The 19,682-nt window shown below is 46.2% G+C and overlaps 1 protein-coding gene across 11 annotated transcripts in view; it reads right to left on the bottom strand.

Annotated features, from left to right (window-relative positions):
• Positions 1 to 497: 497 nt before the first annotated feature.
• FAN1 (FANCD2 and FANCI associated nuclease 1) overlaps positions 498 to 19,682 on the bottom strand; it is a 34,813-nt gene continuing 15,628 nt past the window's right edge. For 3 of the 11 annotated variants that reach the window (XM_042988253.1, XM_042988252.1, XM_042988254.1), the window contains 10 exons: positions 16,804 to 16,935; positions 14,024 to 14,132; positions 12,763 to 12,882; positions 9,594 to 9,758; positions 8,931 to 9,081; positions 5,274 to 5,377; positions 4,505 to 4,699; positions 3,782 to 3,910; positions 3,337 to 3,441; positions 498 to 756 (listed from right to left, as the gene is read on the bottom strand). In XM_042988253.1, the coding sequence (XP_042844187.1) occupies positions 619 to 756; positions 3,337 to 3,441; positions 3,782 to 3,910; positions 4,505 to 4,699; positions 5,274 to 5,377; positions 8,931 to 9,081; positions 9,594 to 9,758; positions 12,763 to 12,882; positions 14,024 to 14,132; positions 16,804 to 16,935 (1,348 nt within the window). In that variant the 3' untranslated portion in view covers positions 498 to 618. Of the gene's footprint in view, positions 757 to 1,988; positions 2,070 to 3,336; positions 3,442 to 3,781; positions 3,911 to 4,504; positions 4,700 to 5,273; positions 5,378 to 7,109; positions 7,176 to 8,930; positions 9,082 to 9,593; positions 9,759 to 12,762; positions 12,883 to 14,023; positions 14,133 to 16,803; positions 16,936 to 19,682 lie in introns of those variants that run through there. The other 8 variants (XM_042988256.1, XM_042988255.1, XM_007095871.2 and 5 more) reach the window with 8 other exon arrangements.

The raw sequence follows: 19,682 nt of genomic DNA, 5'->3' as shown, positions 1-19,682 counted from the left end.
AAAACAAGAATGTTAAATAGCTGAGTGTATCTGGGCATTATAGGAAACCTTAAATTCAGTTCACCCACATACTTATTAGGAACACTATAGGCTACTTTTATAAAAGACCAAAAGCTGTGAAACATCCCATTGTTTGAATCTTTAACAGCATTTTTGCAAGTCTAGTGTAATAACATAAATGCATCTATTTCCTGAGATGGCCAACACGAAGGTTCTGTATTTTTCCTTTTTTATTTTTTATTGATTTTTTTATCATTTATTTTTTATTTTGAGAGGGGAGGGGTAGAAGGAGTGAGAGAGAACCCTGTGGAGCCTGAGGGAAGGCTAAAATCCCACGGCCCTGGGATCATGACCTGAAATGGGATCAAGAGTTGGACACTCAATCAACTGAGCCACCAGGCATGCTGGTTCTGACCTTTTAGAAAGTTCATTACCTGCTATGTGTAATCAGTGAGTACATTCAGGCCAAGACCAAATACACAGATACTGTACAATGATGAGTCTTATACTCTCAGGTTTATTATTGACAAAATCAAAGTTAAATAAAATGTAAGAATGCTTTATGCTTTTGAAAATCTTCAATCCAGGTGTAACCAGATATTCCCAATTCCATAGCTCTTAGTTCAGACCTTTGCTCTTAGCTCCAACTGCAACCACGTGGCAGACTTCTACTTCGGCCCCCAACTTCTGCAGTTCGTGCAACCAGACCATTTGCTTGTGTGAAAGACGATCGTTGGGGCCTTTAACTTCCACCAGCTGGAAGATTTAAAAAAATTATTAGTATCTTACTGAAACGGAAGAGCCAAGTAAGCTATAATAGTTTTCACTAACAACTACTTCAATGGCTTCTACTATATTACTGTACTTACATATATAAAACAAATATACATATGTGAATTACATTGAGAATTATTCAGTACAAAGTAGGCAGTTCCCGACAGAGAATTAGTAAGTTGATTCTGAATACATAGTTGAAAATTTTTAATGTTTATTTTTGAGACACAGAGAGAGAGAGAGAGAGAGAGAGAGAGAGAGAGAGAGAGAACATGAGCGGGGGAAGGGCAGAGAGAGAGGAAGACATAGTCTGAAGCAGACTGCAGGCTCTCAGCTGTCAGCACAAAGCCCGACGTGGGGCCCAAACTCCTGAAACGTGAGCTCATGACCTGAGCCAAAGTTGGATGCTTAACCCACTGAGCCACCCAGGCGCCCCCAAAAACAATTTTTAAAGCATGTACTAGACTGTTGCTCCCCTGCTTAAAACCCTTCAATTACTTCTTGTTATGTCTGCAATTAAGTCCACTTTTGCCATGACCCACAAAACCGTATGAGCTGGCCCCTGCCAACCACTCCAAGGGCACTTCAGTTTCCAAGAAAAGACCAGACTCTTACCAACTGAAGGGCCCTTCCATACGCTTGCTGTTCTGCTGTCTAGGACATTTCTTCTGGTTCTTCACATGTCTGACATGTTACCCTTCAATGCTCAGCCTAATTCATCTCAAAGAGGTCAGTACATCTCTATGCAGGGTCCTTCCTATGCACTTCTTTCATGGCATTTATCAGAAGATAAAACTGTTCATTATATATCCACTCCATGAAGCCAGGAACTGTGTCAGTTTTATTCACTCAACTTCAAAACAGCGATAAAAACTATCCAGATTTTTCAAATTTGATGGAAATAATAAACTCAAAGATCCAAGCAGCTCAATGAGCCCCAAGTACAGAAACATTAAGAATACTACATACAGAAACATAATTAAGTTGCATAATCAGTGATAAAGGGAATATTTTAAAAGCAGCTAGAATTTTTTGAAGCCTAAAGGAAAGGATTACAGATTGATCATTATATAGGACAGTGGAGTGGACCAATATTTTAAAGTACTGGAAGAAAAAAAAAACTATTAACATAGAATTCTTGCCTCAGAAAAAATATCTTTCAAAAACAAAGATGAAATAAAGACTTAAGACATAAAACCTAAAACATCCATTACCAGCTGACCTCCAGTTCAAGAAGGGTTAAAGTTCTTTAAGCAGAGGTGAGGTGGGATGATAGCACATGGAAGTCTGGATCTCTATAAAGGGAATAACAAGCATTAAGAAATTGTATCTATGTGAATAAATATAAAGATTCTTTTTTTTTTTTTTTAATGTTTATTTTTGAGCGAGAGAGCGGAAGTGAGGGAGGGACAGAGAGAATGGGAGACACAGAATCCGAAGCAGACTCCAGGCCCTGAGCTATCAGCCCAGAGCCTGATGCAGGGCTTGAACCGATGAACCGCAAAATCATGACCTAAGCCAAAGTCAGACGCTTAACTGACTGAGCCACCCAGGCACCCTTAAAGGTTCTTAACAATCAACTGTAGAAAGCAAAAAAAAATGCAGAGTTTATAACATGTAGAAATATAATGTATGAACATCACAAAGGCTGGGAGAGGAGATACAAAAATATACTCTTGTAAGTTTCTCTATACTATATATGGGATGATAAGATCACTTGAAAGTAGATAATAAGTTTAAGATGTACACTGTTAACACTGGAGCAACCACTTATATGTACAACAAAGTTACAGTTAACAAGCCAATAAAGGGTTAAAACGCAATCTGTAAAAAAAAAGGGGGAGGTAGAAAAAGGAGAGGAAAGGAGAACAAGAGAGCTGAGACAAAAAACAAATATCAAAATGGCAGCTTTAAAGCCAAATGCCAATAATCACATCAAATGTAAATGGCCCAAACACCCAATTAAAAGGCAAAGGAAACCCGCCTATAAGAAATTTATTAACTATAAAGACAAAATAAGTTAAAAATAAAAGACTAGAAAAAGATACATTAATACTAATCCAAAGAAAGCTGGAGTGGCTATATATTAATAGTCAATTTCTGAGTGAAAAACGTGACCAGGAATAGAGGAGGGTCATTTCACAATGATGAAGGGATCAGTTCACCAAGAGGACATGAGAGTCCTTCAAGTTTGTACATCTGATCACAGAGCTTGAGGATATATGAAGCAAACTGGACAGAACTGCAAGGAGAGACACACAAATCCTCAGTTCCAGTCAGAGATGTCCTAGGACCCCAAAAGCACAATCTGTTAAAGAACAGAGAAGTGGGACTTGGCCAAAATGTAAAGTTTCTGCTCTTCAAATGACACTATTACAAGAATGAAAAGACAAGGCACAGACTGGGATGAACTATATCTGATAAAGGACTTGATTCCAGAATTTTAAATCTCAAAACTCAATAATAAGAAAAACAACCTGGGATAGGCAGCAGGATAAGACCAAGGTGAGGCAAGGGGGGGCAGGGGGGAAATGAGCCTACAACACGTGATGAGGCACTCACCCTAAGCTCACTTAGAAGACAGTTCCCAGTCATCTCAGCCTCATGGTGTTCACACCCTGTGGAATCCCCTCCCTTTGAGCATGGGCTGGACCCTGGGACTTGCTTCTAAAGGAAGAATACAGCACAAGGGAGGGATTGTTCCTTGCACGATCAGGTTACAAGAGACAGACTTCCATCTTGCCCACACTGGCTCTTCCCGCTCACCTGCTCTGATGACGAGAGCTGCCAAGGTGAGCACTGCATGGTGGACAGGGGAGGCCCACACGCGAGGGGCTGAGGAGGCCCTGGCCGACCGCCACTGAGGTACCATGGCCCTCAGTCCAAGAGCTTTTGAGGGGTTCAGTCTTGCCAACAACCATGCAAGGAATGCCTACATTGTAGCCTCTCTTTAAGTTGCTAATAAAATTATCACAGAAATACGACTTTCCATTCTGGCCCAACTGACCTTAAAGTGATGACTCTGGGAGTCCCACACCACCAGGTCGGGGAGGCCCCCTCGGCAGTGCCGGAAGTCCACAGCCAGCCGCCTGCACACACCACTGAGGACAGGGCCGCCCAAGCAGGAAACAAGATCCTGCACACAAAATATGTGGACGGTTAGCCGTTCCCTGTGACAGGGATCCTGAAATACTTTCACTGATCACAAGATAGGAGAAAACTGTGTAATTCGACACAAGTGAATTCCAAGGCCTTCAGGTGGTGTTCTGCTTGTGCCAGGGCTCCAGAGCCACTGGCTAAAATGCCCACTGGCAAGTCTGGGGAGTCAGTTACACTTCTGTCCAGCCGGGAAAACCCTGGGGAACAGGTGAGGAAGAGAGAATGTGGTGTAAATACTCGGGAATAGGACAGTGATGGCTTGCAAAGGCCAGCAGTTGCAGGGACAGGAACGGTGCCCTCCCTGCTGAGGGTCACAGGAGGCTGTCAACTAAAGGGAAGAAGGCATAACGGGGCTTATTTTGTGCCCTGCCACGTTCCCATCAAGAACAGTGGCATCTGGACTAGGGTATTATCATATACATAAATGTATGCACGGGCACAGTCACATACATACATACACACACACACACACACACACACACACACACGTGCATATAAACATACATACACGCGCACACACAGGTACAGGTATATACAGGACTTCTGACCAAATCCGGCTGCAGATTCTCACCTGAGCTTGCTGAAGAGAAGCAAAGCGATCCCAGCTGACAATGGAAGCCACTCGGCCTTCCTGGGCCTGCCACGCGGCTGCCACCCAGGCCCTCAGGCTCTCCGCGGGGGCGCTGTGAATCAGCTGCAGCCTGGCTTCAATGGCCGGCCCCCTGCTCGTGAAGAAGCTGTCTGTACACAAGTCCAGTGGGCATGCCTATGTCGCAGGGAAAAGAAGCTCTCATACTGTGCCTGGAGAGACCCTGATTCATCAGAACATTCAGTACCTGTAAAATTTGGAAGCTGGCCAATCTGATTAAATGGACACATTCTTTTTTTTAAAAGATAGGCAAAAAACAATCTAAGTAATCTAACATAAAAGCAACTTATTGTACTGGTTTGCTAGCGCAACAATCTGTGAAAAGAGCTTTTAGTTGACGTTGGTGGCACTCTTAGCAGGTGCGTGTAATGGAGCACGTGATGGTGCAGGCCCGGACGGGAGCCCAGTGACGGCCGAAGCCGAAGAAACACAGGAATGGTCTCAAGGGGAATGAAGAAGGTAAATAAAGCAGGTTAAAGTTTAAAACTTAACAGACTTAACATTTTAAATTCTAGGAGCCTGACTTTAAAATAAAAACTCTTACAGAGAATCAGCACCGTCCAGAAGATTGTACTTGACAGATTTCTGATGGCAGCAGGCACATGGCACACAGGTGGGCAGGAACCACAAGGGGCAGTATCGTCTGCTAGCCTACAAAGCACATGCGCCTGGCGCTGCCTAACCTGAGTACCTGGTAGGCATTTCTGAAGACGTCTGGTATCCCGTCCATGAAGATTACATCCCACAGGAGGAGGCCATACAACGTGCTAAAGGTGGACCCTTCCCCATGAATCCCTAAGACAAAGTCATACACACACAGAGGAAGGTCAGTTTTTTCTGTTTTTTAAAAACTACCACCTTAACCTACTGCTTACTCAATCTGAAGGAAATAATAGATTTTAGGTTCAAAATCAAAGGCTGTTTTCTTGCCATTCCTAGCTCATTTGTTTACATCACATTGCTTTTTTACAGAAGGTTCACATGAGAGCAAAAATCTGAGAAATTATGGAAAAATTCAAATACACATTTCAGAGCCATAAAGTAGCTGGCAGTTCTCAAACTTTAATGAGAAACCCAGGGAAAGTTCTTAAAGCTAAATAAAAACAAATTTCCGCCTCAGGCTGCAGGGATTCAATATGGTAAGTGTGGGTGGGCCAAGAACCCCACACAGGGCTCTGGTGTAGGGACCCTTGGCCACACTTGCAGAAAGGCCCCCCAAAAGAGATCGGAGAAAGATGAGGACCCCGGAGTCCGTGCCCTCTGACCTAGCAGGTGCCATCTCCATTCACCTCACTGGACCTACTGTTCCACTGCTCTGGCCTGGACAAGCATGCCCAGTGTTTCTGAGATTCAGAGCTCTTATGGAAACTTTCTACCTCAGAGACCACCTAGCTCAGACCCCTTCCTCACACCACATACAAACTGTACTGATTGGGTGACGACCTCAGACGATCTACCACGTGCCTAGGCCATGTACGTGTCATAGCAAAGTCAGGGGGACCAGGAGCTCAGCCTTGGCACAGCACGCAGACCTGTCTCCCAGGGCGAGTCCTCTGCACTTTGCCGCACCTGACCAGGGACAGTGGCTGGGCGGGCCCCTCTCTCCCCCCACATTACAGCCTTGACCAAAGGGGGTGCTGCCCGCCCCCCCCCCCAACCGACCCTGTCCCAATATGCAGGCAGAAGGGCACTTCTGGCTGGCAGGCCCTGCTCTGTCATGTGCCAGGTCACGGTGCAGCACAAGACACAGAGAGCAGAGACCAGGCCGTGCCTGCACGTGTGTCCTGTGTGGAAGTGCAGAGACCAGAACTTCTGCCGGAAGTGGCATGGCTGGGCCCCCTCTGTCCTGCCTTGCTGAGGCTGCGCTGTGCCTTCTGTCCCTCTCTCAGTTCTAGCCCCTCGGCCATGCAGCCTGTCTCGGAGACGCGAAAGGACAGCCACAGGAACAACATGAAGTGTCTCAGGCCTCCGGGCTGGAGCTGAGCCCTTTTCTTCAGCAAGTTGCACGCTGGGATCCTGGGCTCCTGCCCGGCCGAGAGTGAAACTGTGTGAAACTTGATTTCCAGCCTGCTTTCTGTCTGGGAGTATGCACTATCGGCCGGCCAGGCAGGAATGCTGGAGGTCAGGATCCCTGAACTCCTAAGCCATCTACGCCATGCATTTGTATTGTAAGTGAAATCATTTTTGGTGAGCTCCTTCTGAGTTAAGTCAGAAATAAATTTCCCTGAAGAGAGCCTGACATTGCCCTTACCCTCTCATCTTCTCTTGAACAGACTGACAGCAAGGGTTTGCTCACTTTCACTGCATCAATTTTAATAAATGAAGAAAATATTTTATATTCTGGAATTGGAGTCATCCGTCTGTTTTTCAGGCTCGTGGCTAAACGGAAAGCATTTCACTGGGTCTGGCTCACAGCCCACCCACCACAGGCCCTGATATCCATGCCCTCCTCCCCCAACTGCCCAGTTCATGCATCTCCTACAGTTCATCTGGGGACGGCTGCTCATTCTATTCTTTCATTTCTAACCTTTCAGGTCTGTTTATCTCTGTCTTCACTGGGGTTCACACTTCTTCTCTATAGCGTCTCTCTTCCCTGTAAGCAATAAAGATGCCACACAGATATTCTTAACTTCCAACACTCAGTGTCGCTTCATGATCCTCAATAATCCATGAATCCTCATCCTCATTATGTAAACGCTTACATAATACTCAAGAGAGATAATGTCCCGATTTTCACGTATTTGAAGGTATCAGAGTATTTTTAAGCCTCATGGATGGGCACAGAGAAGTCCTGTCTGGACAGAGGAAGGGCTTGGTGGGTACCCCGGGAGTGTCTGGGGTCAGCCTCCACCATCCGAGGGCGGGGGCATGGACCAAAGACTGGAAGAAGCTGGCAGTACCTGGGGCTCACTGCACCACTCCACTTTTGTACAAAGGCATGTTCAACATCTTCCATAATAAAAAGTTTAAAAAAGAACACAAGACGGGAGTGGGCCTCTCCGGGACAGCTGCGCTGCCTCCCCCTTGTCTCTGGTGGGGCAGATGGGTGCTTTCTCTGCAATCTTGTCTCACAGTTTGACTTGACGTATTCTAGTCACTACTACCTTTCACTAAGGACAGAGTGACAAGCGCACTGTACCAATCAGAAGGCAAATTCTCAGTGTCTCCTCTTACACCAGGCCTCAGATAAAGCACTAATTCTCTGAGACCAGAATCAAAAAAGAGAATAAGAGGGAAGAGGGGCTGATGTGGATAAATACACAAACACAAGCAATTCCAGAAAACACAAGAGATAAGTAAATTAGTTAAAAACAAAACAAAACACTTGGCTGCTATGTAACAAGGCTCACCACAGGGTGACCAGAGACACCCAGAGCAGCTCCCACTAACAAGTGCAGGGTCGCCCCATGGCACGTTGGACACAGACCGGGGGGGCACCCCAAAGGCTAACGGACCCTCCCAGAGAGGGAGGGGGCTCACTCTCCACCGTTCTATGCGTAGGAAGTACCCAAGAAGCGTGCTAACACCTCCAGTCAAAGATGGCTCCTGACTGGGCACAAAGGCCCCGTGACAAACTGTGCCACCAAGATACTGGAGGCTCACCTCTGTGTTTTATTTACTCTGTATTTTCTTGCTTGGACCAGTCCCAACTCCCAAACAGGGACTTCCCACTTTCACTGTGCATTTCCTCTTGAGCCCCATTTGGTCACACATAGCACAGTAATGAGCTGTCAGCAGGTACAGGTGCCCTTCTACGGAGGAGAAGCCAGACCTCAGGAGCCTGTGTGTGTGTATTGTACTCTGACTTACAGACTTTTATTCTCCTCCCTCATGTGATCAAGAGAGCTCATTCTACAAGAAATTCAAAGCACTGCTCTTTCAGCAACTTCTCTGGTTTCGCAGGTGCTATGTCATTCCAGGACTTGGTCCTTCAATCCCCTTAAAGTCATTAGCTGACGATGAGGCCTGCTCACTCTTTCCAGAAGCTTGCTCTTTCCTGGCCCAGCTCCACAGCTCCTACATCCTCTAAAGGGCTCTGTTACCACGCAGCACTCCTGGTAGTCCTCTGCCCTTTCTTATCCTCTGCTGCCCAACACAAGCTCTCTGAGAGCAAAATGGGCCCCACTTGCTTCTAACGTCCTACCAGAAAGCGCTATTCCTCACAGGCCTTGGGTGGTGGATGCTGGTTATGTGGAAGATGGCCTTTAACAACTATAGAATTCTTTTCCACATCCTCCCTGGTCAGCAGCATCTTCCACCGGGGACAGGACAGAGAGACGGTAGCCACCCACTGCTGACAAACCATCACCCAGCAACAGGGCAGGCCGGGAGAAGGGCCGTGCATTACCCTGGTCGAAGCCGCTGCGTCTATAATAGGCCAATGCCACCTCCTCCACAGAGCACAGGACCGTGGCAGGGGCAGTGGGCCCCCCAGCCTCCATCACGAACACAGACTTGCCCATCCCACGCTGCGGGCACAGCCGGCCCGTGATGGTCACCTGAGACAGCAGCAGGAGAACACCCATTAGCCTCACTTGAGCTCCAGTCCCCACAAACCTGACTTCCGTGTCCTAAGGACGCACCTTCCTATACTCCCCTCAAGCCACAGATTCTCAGCAGAGTGTGAGGCCATGTGACCCACACTCTGGTGCCTGTGAGGGTGTAGACAGGTCACCGCCCCAGCCTGGGGGAAGTCATGGACCCCAAAGCTACTCTCCAGGCACCCTGACCAAGCAGGAGACACTGGAAAAGGCTGTGAGCTTCTGACTCAGGGGTTTTACAGAAAGTCACTCAACCCCGGGCATGAGCAAACCAACCCACCAGGCTGGGCTGAGCCTTCCAATGTAGGAGGCACGGGTATGAAAACAAGGAGTCACTGTCTAAAACGAGCATTAGAATTTTCTAAGTCTAAAAGAAAATGCACATTGAAATAGTCCTTAGGCTGTTTCCATTCAGGAAAAAACCCAGTACATGCTTTTAAGTCCAAAGCACCCAAAGGATATTTACTTACATGTTTAACATCTTCCACAGTTATTTCTGGTAGCCGATGGAAGAGGTGCCTGTACTTCTGACAGCTTGGAGACTCTCTCAGGCGCACGGCTCTCTGATACAGTGAAAGACGATGTCCTGTTCTTACTTCTGGATCTGCCAGCCCTTCTGCGATGCACTTAATAGCCTAACAAAGAACACGGTCCCACATTAGGATCCTGAAAGACCTCATGGCAGCATCTGCTAATTCAACGTGACAGGAAACCCCACTGTTAATTAATTATTCAATTTTGCTAATTAGCAAGTGGCCAAAGCAATAGTTCCAGAGAAAAAGGTTATTATTTCCTTAGATCTCATTCTGCTTTTAATGCACAGATGAATCATAATCCCTAACTATAAATGTCTGACACTATTTCCCAGTTATATCTGCAGACAGGGCAAATCTCAGCTACCACACCCTCAGGGAGACTGAGAAAGTTAGAGATGCCCATGGGTAACGGGCTGGAGAAGACTGACAGAAAGACTTGACTCAGTGGTTCTCAGAGCACCACCCGGGGAGCTCTGAAAACATACATGTGTTCTCCACCTCTGATCTGCATAAATGGGCATCTCTGAGCAGGAGTGGGAGTGGGGGACAGGCATCTGACCACTTCAGAGCTGCCAGTTAAGTTTCATGTGCACTCAGGAACCACAGAGCTGGTCTAGACCCCTCATTTACAGGGAGAAGAATCTTGGGTTTGGAGGACTTAAATGCATTTCCTAAGGTTATTCAGAGTTGCACAAATAAACAAAAATACTGAAAACCACAACAGGATACCACTTCACACCTAACAGGATGACTAAATCATAAAAAAGGAAAATAGTAAGTGTTTTCAAGGATGTGGGAGAAACTAGAACCCGCATGCATTGCTGGCAGGAACGTAAAAATGACTCAATACTGAAAATTGGTAAGCAGTTCCTCAAAAAGCTAAACACAGAATTACCACATGACCCAGCAATTCCACTGCTGGGTTTTACCCAAAAGAACTGAAAGCAGAGTTTTGAACAGATATTTATACACCCGTAATCACAGCAGTGTTATTCTTAACAACCAAAAGGTGGAAACAACCCCAATGTCCATTAACAGAAGAATAAATGAACACAATGTGGTCTCCATGTACAATGCAGTATTATTCAGCCTTAAAAAGGAAGGAAATTCTGACACCTGCTACAACATGGATGAACCTGGAGGACAGGCTGCTCAGTGAAATAAGCTGAGCCACGAAAGATCAAATATTGTACTATTTCACTTCCATGAAATATCTAGAAGAGGCAAATTCATAGAAACAGAAGACTGGAGATCAGTGGGGGCTGTGGGGGAAGAGGGAACAAGGAGCCACTACTCAATGGCCACACAGTTTCTATTTGGAGTGATGACAAGTTTTGGAAACAGTGGTGATGTTTGCACAAACACTATGATTATAATTAATGCAGCTGAATGTACCCCAATTAATGCCACTAATGTACCCCAAAAATTATTCAAATGGCAAGTTTTATGTGTTATATTATTTAGTACAATAAGAATAAAAAGTAAAAACAGGGGTGCCTGGATGGCTCAGTCGGTTGAGCATCCGTCTGACTTTGACTCAGGTCATGATCTCGTGGCCCATGAGTTCGAGCTCCATGTCGGGCTCTGTGCTGACAGCTCGGAGCCTGGATCCTGCTTCAGATTCTGTGTCTTCCTCTCTCTCCACCCCTCCCCTGCTCATGCTCTCTCTTTTTCCTCTCTCTCAAAAATAATGAAACATTAAAAAAATTAAATAGAAAAGAATAAATGTCTTATTGCTTAAAAAAAATAAAAAGTAAAAAAAAATACTACAACAACAAAAACAGCCACTCTGAACATTAGTGAAAGATCAGGCCATCAGGAGTTGAGCAGTCAAAGGAATCAATAAGAGTGAAGGAGACACTGATTCAGCTCCACCACAGGGAGGGGATGGCCAGCTACCCCCCTCGGCCCGGCCCAGCTGCTGAGCACTTTGCAAGAATAAGAACTCTGCTGATGAATTCCTTCGCTGGAGACTGAGGTAAAGAAATGAGCAGGATGGTAACAAAATGATGAAGACTGTGAGTGTGGCCAGTACGATCTCTGAGAAAGGGCTAAAAGGAACTAGGATTTTCTAGAGGTCTCAAAAATAAGCTCAACTCGTCTCCCTCTGTGCACCTAAGTGAAGGCTCCTCTTGGTGGAGCTGTGAACAGGGGGGAGATCCAAGCCCTTTCAGCGAAAGAAAGAGGCAACAGAAACAGCCTTTCTCTGCCTTTGGCTGTGGGCTAACGGATACAGTCTCTTGCTATTTCAGCCTGAGCAAACAGCGAGAGGTAAGGAAGCACACCCGCCTCCGAAGAAGAAAACAGGCTTCACGGGCTTGAAGCACTTTAGGTAACAAGGCACTTTTTCAGTTTAAGGCAGTAAAAATAGTATGTCCTACTTCCACACCCTTGGTCAACTTTTCCACCCCCACATCACCCTGATTCACTTAAAGTTGCTGCTGGAAAAAAACAAAAGCTTCCCAAGGCACAGTCCCCTCCATTCAACACAAATGCAGGGCTGCCAGGCAGGAACCTCAGGCGGCCACACAAAGAGCCACTGTCGCCACTGGGCTCAGCAGAAGCTGCCTGTGGAAGCTCCACCCTGCTCAGCCCTGGCAGTAACCTGGATCCTGGACTCCCAAGGTCCCTGCCACAAAGAATACCAGCACCCAGAAGAGAAGGTGGCCTGCTGCATTAGTCAGACAATACATTTCCCCATGGAAAGAAACCTCTTCCGTCAGACTTTCTACCTGGAGGCCCCATGCAACAAATGAGTGACATCACCATTTCCAAAATGAGGACGGGGACCTCTAAGTCTCCTGCTCCCTTAATTCCTAGATCTCGAATTCCTAAATCCCAACACACAGCCCCACTACCAACCCACGTTCCAAATCAGTGAAGACAACAAGAAAGTGTCCTGTCTTCATTGTAACACTTCTGTTAGCATCCCTGTTAGTTTTGGGGGGAGGGGGTTGGAAGAACACAGACAAAAGAAGAAATGTTAAAAAAAAAAATACATATTCTAATTACACTTAGAATTCTAAGGTATTAACAGTTTGCTATGTATTTTAATTTATGCAAAAGTTTAAAAAGGCTCAGGGTGTATCTAGTTACTGAATACCGGTTCAAGGCGTTTCAAGTGCTGGTGTAAGTTGAGAGCCAATCTATCCCACCACCGGCCTCTGCTGTCAGGACAATACACTTTCTGTGACAAGAGGTTTTCAAGTTCCTTGACTGCTTCCTGTTGCAACAACAACAAAGTAAGTTCATTAGGCTCATACATACCCGAGAAAGTAACTACAGTTAGTGGCCAAGAAGATTGGCAAAGTATATTTTTATAACACACGTGTTCCACTCTAAAAGGCCGAGGACCCCGGAATGAGAAGACTGAGATGTCCCCTCTGGAGCAGGCCCGAGCCCATGAGGCATCCCCACTTTTCACCCAGGTCTCCTACCAACTGGTGAGTGAGCAAACGGAGTTCTGTCAACACTGCTTGATATTCTCTACAAACCAAGTCAACTGGTGCAGGGCTGCACAGTCAAGTTCCAGCGGCCAAGCACTGGTCAGGGGCTATAAGGCCGCATGCTTCTGGGAATACAGTAGGTCACAGGGCCAAGGGTGTGAGGAATGAATGGGGGGCAGGAAAGGAATGAGCAGAGTCTTTATCCAAACACCCCAAACACCCCACCCCACCTCAATAGGGAAACTTTCTGGTCTAGATCTATACACACACTGTTCAGTTTTTGTGGTTCATGGATCTCTTGGAAACATCTAATGATTCCCTTCAGAAAAGTACGCACAAACCCCCATATAACTCACTTGTGGGGTTCACAAACTTCCCACAGCCAATCCCATGATCCTCTTGGGTTTCGTGAACCCGTGACAAGAGGCTTGGGTTCTGTGTATCCTCTTTGTAAAATAGCATTTTCCATACAGAAATGTTAACATAACAATAGTTAACTCTAGCCATTTCATTCAGTTTCGTACAGGGAAGGATATGACTGATTTTCCGATTTGTGATTTTAAATTATTTCCCGGTGGTCTGTGCTGGTCATCAGGGCAAGCAGATAGGAGGTTTCCACCTCAGAGATTTCTGGAGACCTCACAAGTCACACATGGAATTGTGACAGAGACTCAGGCTGAGGCTTCCTGCACAGCTCCGTCCATGATCCCCAGGCCGTCCTGGTGCACACGCAGCCAGTCACAAGCAGATGAAGCGATTGGTCTTCCTCGGCCCTCTTCCTATTAACCCTGAAGACAGCAGGCTGGCCACATCACGTCTGCTTTCATGACATTACTGTGTGCGGACTAAGCAGGCTCCCCCGCACAACTCATCGCTGGCACAGCAGTAAAAGCCAGGGGTCGGGGCTTGTGCTCTAACCTCATACAAGTGAAGTCGCTGCAATATTTCAACAGTACGGGACAGAATCCTTGTGTAAATCCACCCGACAGTAAAGCAGCGCAGAAAGAGTGGTAAATTCTCATGGTATCTAAAATGAAGATGGATACCAACAGTTCAGCCATCTGATTTATTTGTTGCAAGATAGTCATGAGAAGTGACAAAGATAGATTCTAAATACTGGCAGCTGTACACAAAGTTCTACACCACAAACTTACATTCTTATAGCCAGCCACCATCTCCTTGGTCACTCAGTGGAGTAAAATAAGAACAAGCGGAAATATCCTAAGCTGGAGGTCAGCAAACTAAGGCCAAATCCTGCGCCCGCTAGCTGATTTTGTATGTCCTGCAAACTTAGAATGGTTTTCCCATTTTTAAGTGAGTAAAATAAATCAAAAGGACAATAATAGTCTGTGGCATGTGAAAATTATATGAAACTCAAATCTCAGTCCCTAAATAGTGTTGGCACACCGCCCTGCTCATTCATTCACAGCCCGCCCGTGGCCACTTCAGTGCTGCAGCAGCAGAGGTCAGCAGCAGTAGCAGCCGCCGCCCGGCCTGCAGAGCCCTAAACACCTACCAGCCGACCCTTCACAAGAGTCATCCACCAACCTCTGCTCTACAGTAATCTAACACCTTGGCTATGATTTTTCTTTTTTTAATGAAGAAAATAATCTACTAATTTGTTTTCATGGTTTGTCTTGCTGTTTGGTGTGAGAAATGTTACCAAATTTACCTAACCTGTCCTAAGAAAATCTTCCAATGTATATGCACATCACAGGAGTAACAACTCTACATTGGTTACCTCATTTCTAGAAACTAGAAAGGCCATTAAGTGAATGGCTCAACCTTGTGTCTGAAGTACAGAATACTTCCAAACGAAATATGGGCAAAATATTCAGTTCTTTTTTTTTTAGCTTTAAAGGCCATCTTCCTGGCAATGGTTTTTAAGTCATTAGTATTTCTGTATGAAGTTTATTGTCGTAGACTCTGGGTCTAGAGTTCTCTCTTGTCGAGCAAGAAAGCGGGACACAGGATTAAAATGTGAGAGATAGCTAATGGGAAGCCATTAGGGTCCTTGCTCCGTTTTTATTAGGATCAGAAGGCTTACAAACATGGTGATGGATGTGCACAAAGGGACAATGAAACTGTGAACATTAACTCATGGACGTGAGGGAAAGGGGGTTTTCAAGATATACGGGGTTAGGCGTTTGGGTTAATATAAAACAAAATCCTGGTGCCCAGTGGAAGGTTGTTTACAGCAGATGTGAGGCACCACCTCTGTTTACCTAAACTGGTCTAGGGGACAAGAAAGACAGAGCATGTAACCTCTGAGTCTTTTGTTAGCACCTCTCTGGGCAACTTTATAGCCCTATTTACCTGTTAACCTAATTTGGTCCTTCCTTCCTGTGACAGCAGCTTTCTGCTATAGTACTAAACTGGGGGGCATTTCAGCCCTGAATACCTAATCTTGTTTATCTCATAGATCTTTGTTCTATACTGGGGCCTTTGTCCTGCCCCCTCTATACCACTTACCTAATCTTGTTTACCCAGACTTGGGTGTGAGCATCCTATGGCTTTGTAATTCTTTATGCCTTGTTAACTCATCAGTGCAGGCTCAGGGAATTCCTAAGCTTATTCCCCACAGTTTATGTCCTAAATGTTTTTTTGAAAGAGGTATTTAATAATATAAATTTGTCTCACCCCTATGTAAAAATAAAGGAATAAAATCTCCTTTTTTAAAAAAATGTTTGAGAGAGAGAGACAGAGAGAGAGAGAGAGAGAGAGGGAGAGAGAGAATGCGTGTGGGGGAGGGGCAGCCAGAGGGGGACAGAGGATCTGAAGCAGGCTCTGTGTGCTGACAGCAGAAAGCCTAATGAGGGGCCCGAACTCACGAACCTGACCTGAGCTGAAGTTGGTTAAGTGACTTAGCCACCCAGGTGCCCCAAAGGAATAAAATTTCTTAACAGAATATGCTTAACAGTTATCAAGGGAAAAAAATAATCATGTGCTGTATACTTGAACTTTTGAAGAAAATATGCAATTCAGTTTTCCTTTTCAGATTAACATCTACTTGAATTTCTATTGGAAGAACACATCTAGCATGGCTCACTCCACGTCTGTCCTGCTGCTGGGTTTCCCCCACATCTCAGTTCAGCTGACCAATACTCAGAGAAGCCAACATGCCAAAAGATGGTTAAGTTAAGGGGGTGGGAGAGTGCACAAAAAGGGTGAAGGTAATTAAAAGGTACGAACTTTCAGTTATAAAGTAAGCCATTGGGATGTAATGTACAGTATAGGGACTATAGTTAATGAGACTGTACTACATAATTCAAAGTTGTTAAGAGAGTAGAAAAAACTTTTGTAACTATGGTGATGGATGTTAACTAGACTTACTGTGATGATCATTTTGCAATATTTATATAAATATCAAACCATCATACTGTACACCTGAAACAAATACTATGTTATATGTCAATTATATCTCAATTTAAAAAAAAGATGGCAAATGGAAAGCCATTTGTTCACTCCAATGCCTGGTGCAAGCGATCTGAGTTATCTAAAATTCACTTCAGACTTTCAGACATTTCCTTCTATTTCACACAACACTGTGGGTATGCAAAGCAAGTGGGGAATTCAACTGCACAGCTGCTTTGACCACAGAACAAAAGGAGTAAGTTCTTCCTGAAGAGAATTACCTCAAGTGGTTGAAACAACTTGATCCTAAGTAAACTTTGACAGGCACCTAGAAAAGATCTCACCTCAGGGAAGGGTGGTTTTTCAGTTTGTTCCAATCACTTTTTGCACATTGAGAGAGCTCTTTAGCTTCTTTCCAGTTCCCATTGGCCATTGCAGTAGAAATGTCACTTAGCATGTGCGCGGCCGCTGCGTATCTGGGGGAAAAGCCCCACACCATCCAAGTTTCAAATGTGAATGAACATTTACATAAAAAATACCACATCCTATCCCCAGGATCTAATTCTGAAGGGTAAGAGTGTGTTTCTGAAAATATAGGGGTTATTTAAATTTGATTCTAGGGGCACCTGGGTGGCTCAGTCAGTTGAGTGTCTGACTTTGGCTCAGGTCATGATCTCGCAGTTCGTGGGTTCGAGCTCCGCGTCGGGCTCTGTGCTGACAGCTCAGAGCCTGGAACCTGCTTCGGATTCTGTGTCTTCCTCTCTCTCTGTTCCTCCCCTGGTCACACTCTGTCTCTCTCTCTCTCTCTCTCTCAAAAATAAATGAAGATTAATTTAAATAAATAAATAAATAAATAAATAAATAAATAAATAAATAAATAGATTTGATTCTAATAATAGCATATTACTGCCCTAAAGTAACCTAAAAGAATACAGGCTACCCAGCTAGGAGGAGAAAAACAGTCACACTGTATTATACGTTAACATGTTCCATAGATAAATGTAATATTCATCAGCTCATCATTTCTGATTCTTGGTACTCATTCATTCAGCAATCTGGCAGCAACCATGTAAACAGTAAGTGACTTCAAAGTCACATTAAGGCGTGGATCTAGTAACCTAATCATTTAGGCAGATGTAGCCAGACTTTGGGTGATACCACCCAAAGATGCATTCTTTGGGAGACAGCAATGCTGACAGGTTATGAAACCACTTAGCTGAAGAAAGACAACTCCTCATTGCATCTTTAGATACACCCAAAACAGAGACATTTGCCCAAGTGACACTGTGCATACATGGTCACTGTATTTTGGGCTCACACCTAAAAGAAAAGCACGCACTATCATTGTGTGCAAATGCACTCACATAAAAATAAAAACAAATTGCCTCTAAATGGAAAAATTTGCTCACAAATTTGTAGATCTAATTCTCTTATAAAATGCTATGGGACATTCCCGAGGTCCATAAGAAAGGAGAACACAACAGAGAGAACTGTCTGGAGGCTGGCCCAGCCTGGCAGGAGCACCTCCATGGCCAGGAGTGTCAGGAGCAGGCCGCATACTCCCAGCCTCGTGGCCTCAACAAGCCCCACAGAGCCAACCGACCCCCTCGTGCCTCATCTCCCCTCATTGCCACTGGAAAGGGTCATCAGCCCTCCTCTCATCCACACCTCCCTGGTGCTGCCGGAACCGCCCACTGGCAGCACCTCTCCCATCTCAACCCCTCCCCCACCCCCCCCCCACCCCCCCCCACCCCCGCCAGGTGTCTCCTGCCACCTCAGGAGAACAAGGCTCCTTCCCAGCTCCCCCTGCAGCCCTCTCCAGCAGGGGAGGGCTCTTCTCTCAGCCCTCCCCACCCAGAGACAAATGGAGGAGTCCATCTTTCTTCCCAGCTGCTTCCCAATCACTCTCCCCTCCTTGAAAGCCCCCCATTCCTTGGAAGCCCGTGCTTCTCCTCGAGGGCACCTCCTGGCCTCCTATCTTCTGTCTTGCTCTGCCTCAGGTCTCCAGCCACAATGGCATGTGACTTCAATGTCTGTGAGGATACACAGCACACTCAGTTTCAAGACCTCCTTGCCAATAACCCTTTACTCACCTCCCTTCTGCTACCCACACCACAGCTGTTCTGAACCTCTGTCTCTGATGCACTGCATCACCCTCAATATCTTCATTTTGAGCATTTCATTCACTGACCTCCACCTCCAATCCTTCCAGCTCTCTTATGATGGCAACAATTCCCCAACTTTGCCAAGACCCACCATGACCCCTTCCCCAGCCATAACCGTGTCCTGTCCTGCAGGCCTCCATGCCCCACCTGGTGTCAACCAGCCACCACTCGCTGGTGAATTCACATTGTTCATCAGGGCCACCCTCATCACAGTGTCCAGGCTGACCACTCTGAGCCTGTGCCCAGGTCCCTGAATGGTGCTGAAGAAAACCACAGAGCCAGGCTCACTGGCCCCTGCCCGCCCTGCAGGACTGCTCCTTCCTACCTTTGCCTTCCCAGCCACATTCGCCATGCAAGTTTCCCCATCAGACCTCTCCAGCAGAGGCAGAGGCCACTCGAGGGGCCCTCTTGGGTTCTCATCACTGCAGCCTCACCCCTGCCCACACATCTACCCTCCCTCCGGCCCTCTGGACCCCAGACCGTCCCATCTCCCCACAGCTTTCTGCCCTCTGGCTATCCCCTCTTTCCTTCTGGCCAGCCTCTCCTTTTCCATCGGTTATCAGTGCTTGAGTGCACAGGCACCCTTGTATCTGCCACCCTTAAAACAGCAGAACAAAACTGCTTGCCCTCATACCCCACTGCAGCAGTAGCTGTTTCAGAGCCATCCTCTGCTCTCCTTCTTCCCAGAACGGCTGCTGGCATCCCCATCACCCTCCACACATTCCGCTAAAGCGGCTCTTGCGCGGGCCACCAACTACGCACATCTCGCCAAATCCGACAGTTCTACCCTCCGGCTCCACATCTACTCAGTCCCCTAGTGACTGCAGACACAAGACTGCCCCTCCTTGACACACTCTTCTCTAGGCTTCCATGCCACACGTGCTCCTAATCCTCCCCCCACTTTCCTGGACACTCCTCCATTCCACCTGACAAACGCTGGCTGCCACGGCCCCTTCCTTCTCTTCCCCCTGAGGGGTCTATCCAGCTCCATGGCTTCCAACACCATCCACATGCGGTGACTCCAAATGCTCACAGCCTCACCTGAACGGCTAGCGGGC

This window comes from Panthera tigris, chromosome B3 (genome assembly GCF_018350195.1).
Source record: "Panthera tigris isolate Pti1 chromosome B3, P.tigris_Pti1_mat1.1, whole genome shotgun sequence".
Taxonomy (NCBI): domain Eukaryota; kingdom Metazoa; phylum Chordata; class Mammalia; order Carnivora; family Felidae; genus Panthera; species Panthera tigris.
Note: the sequence above shows the minus strand (reverse complement) of the source record. Positions and strands in the feature narration are given on the sequence as shown.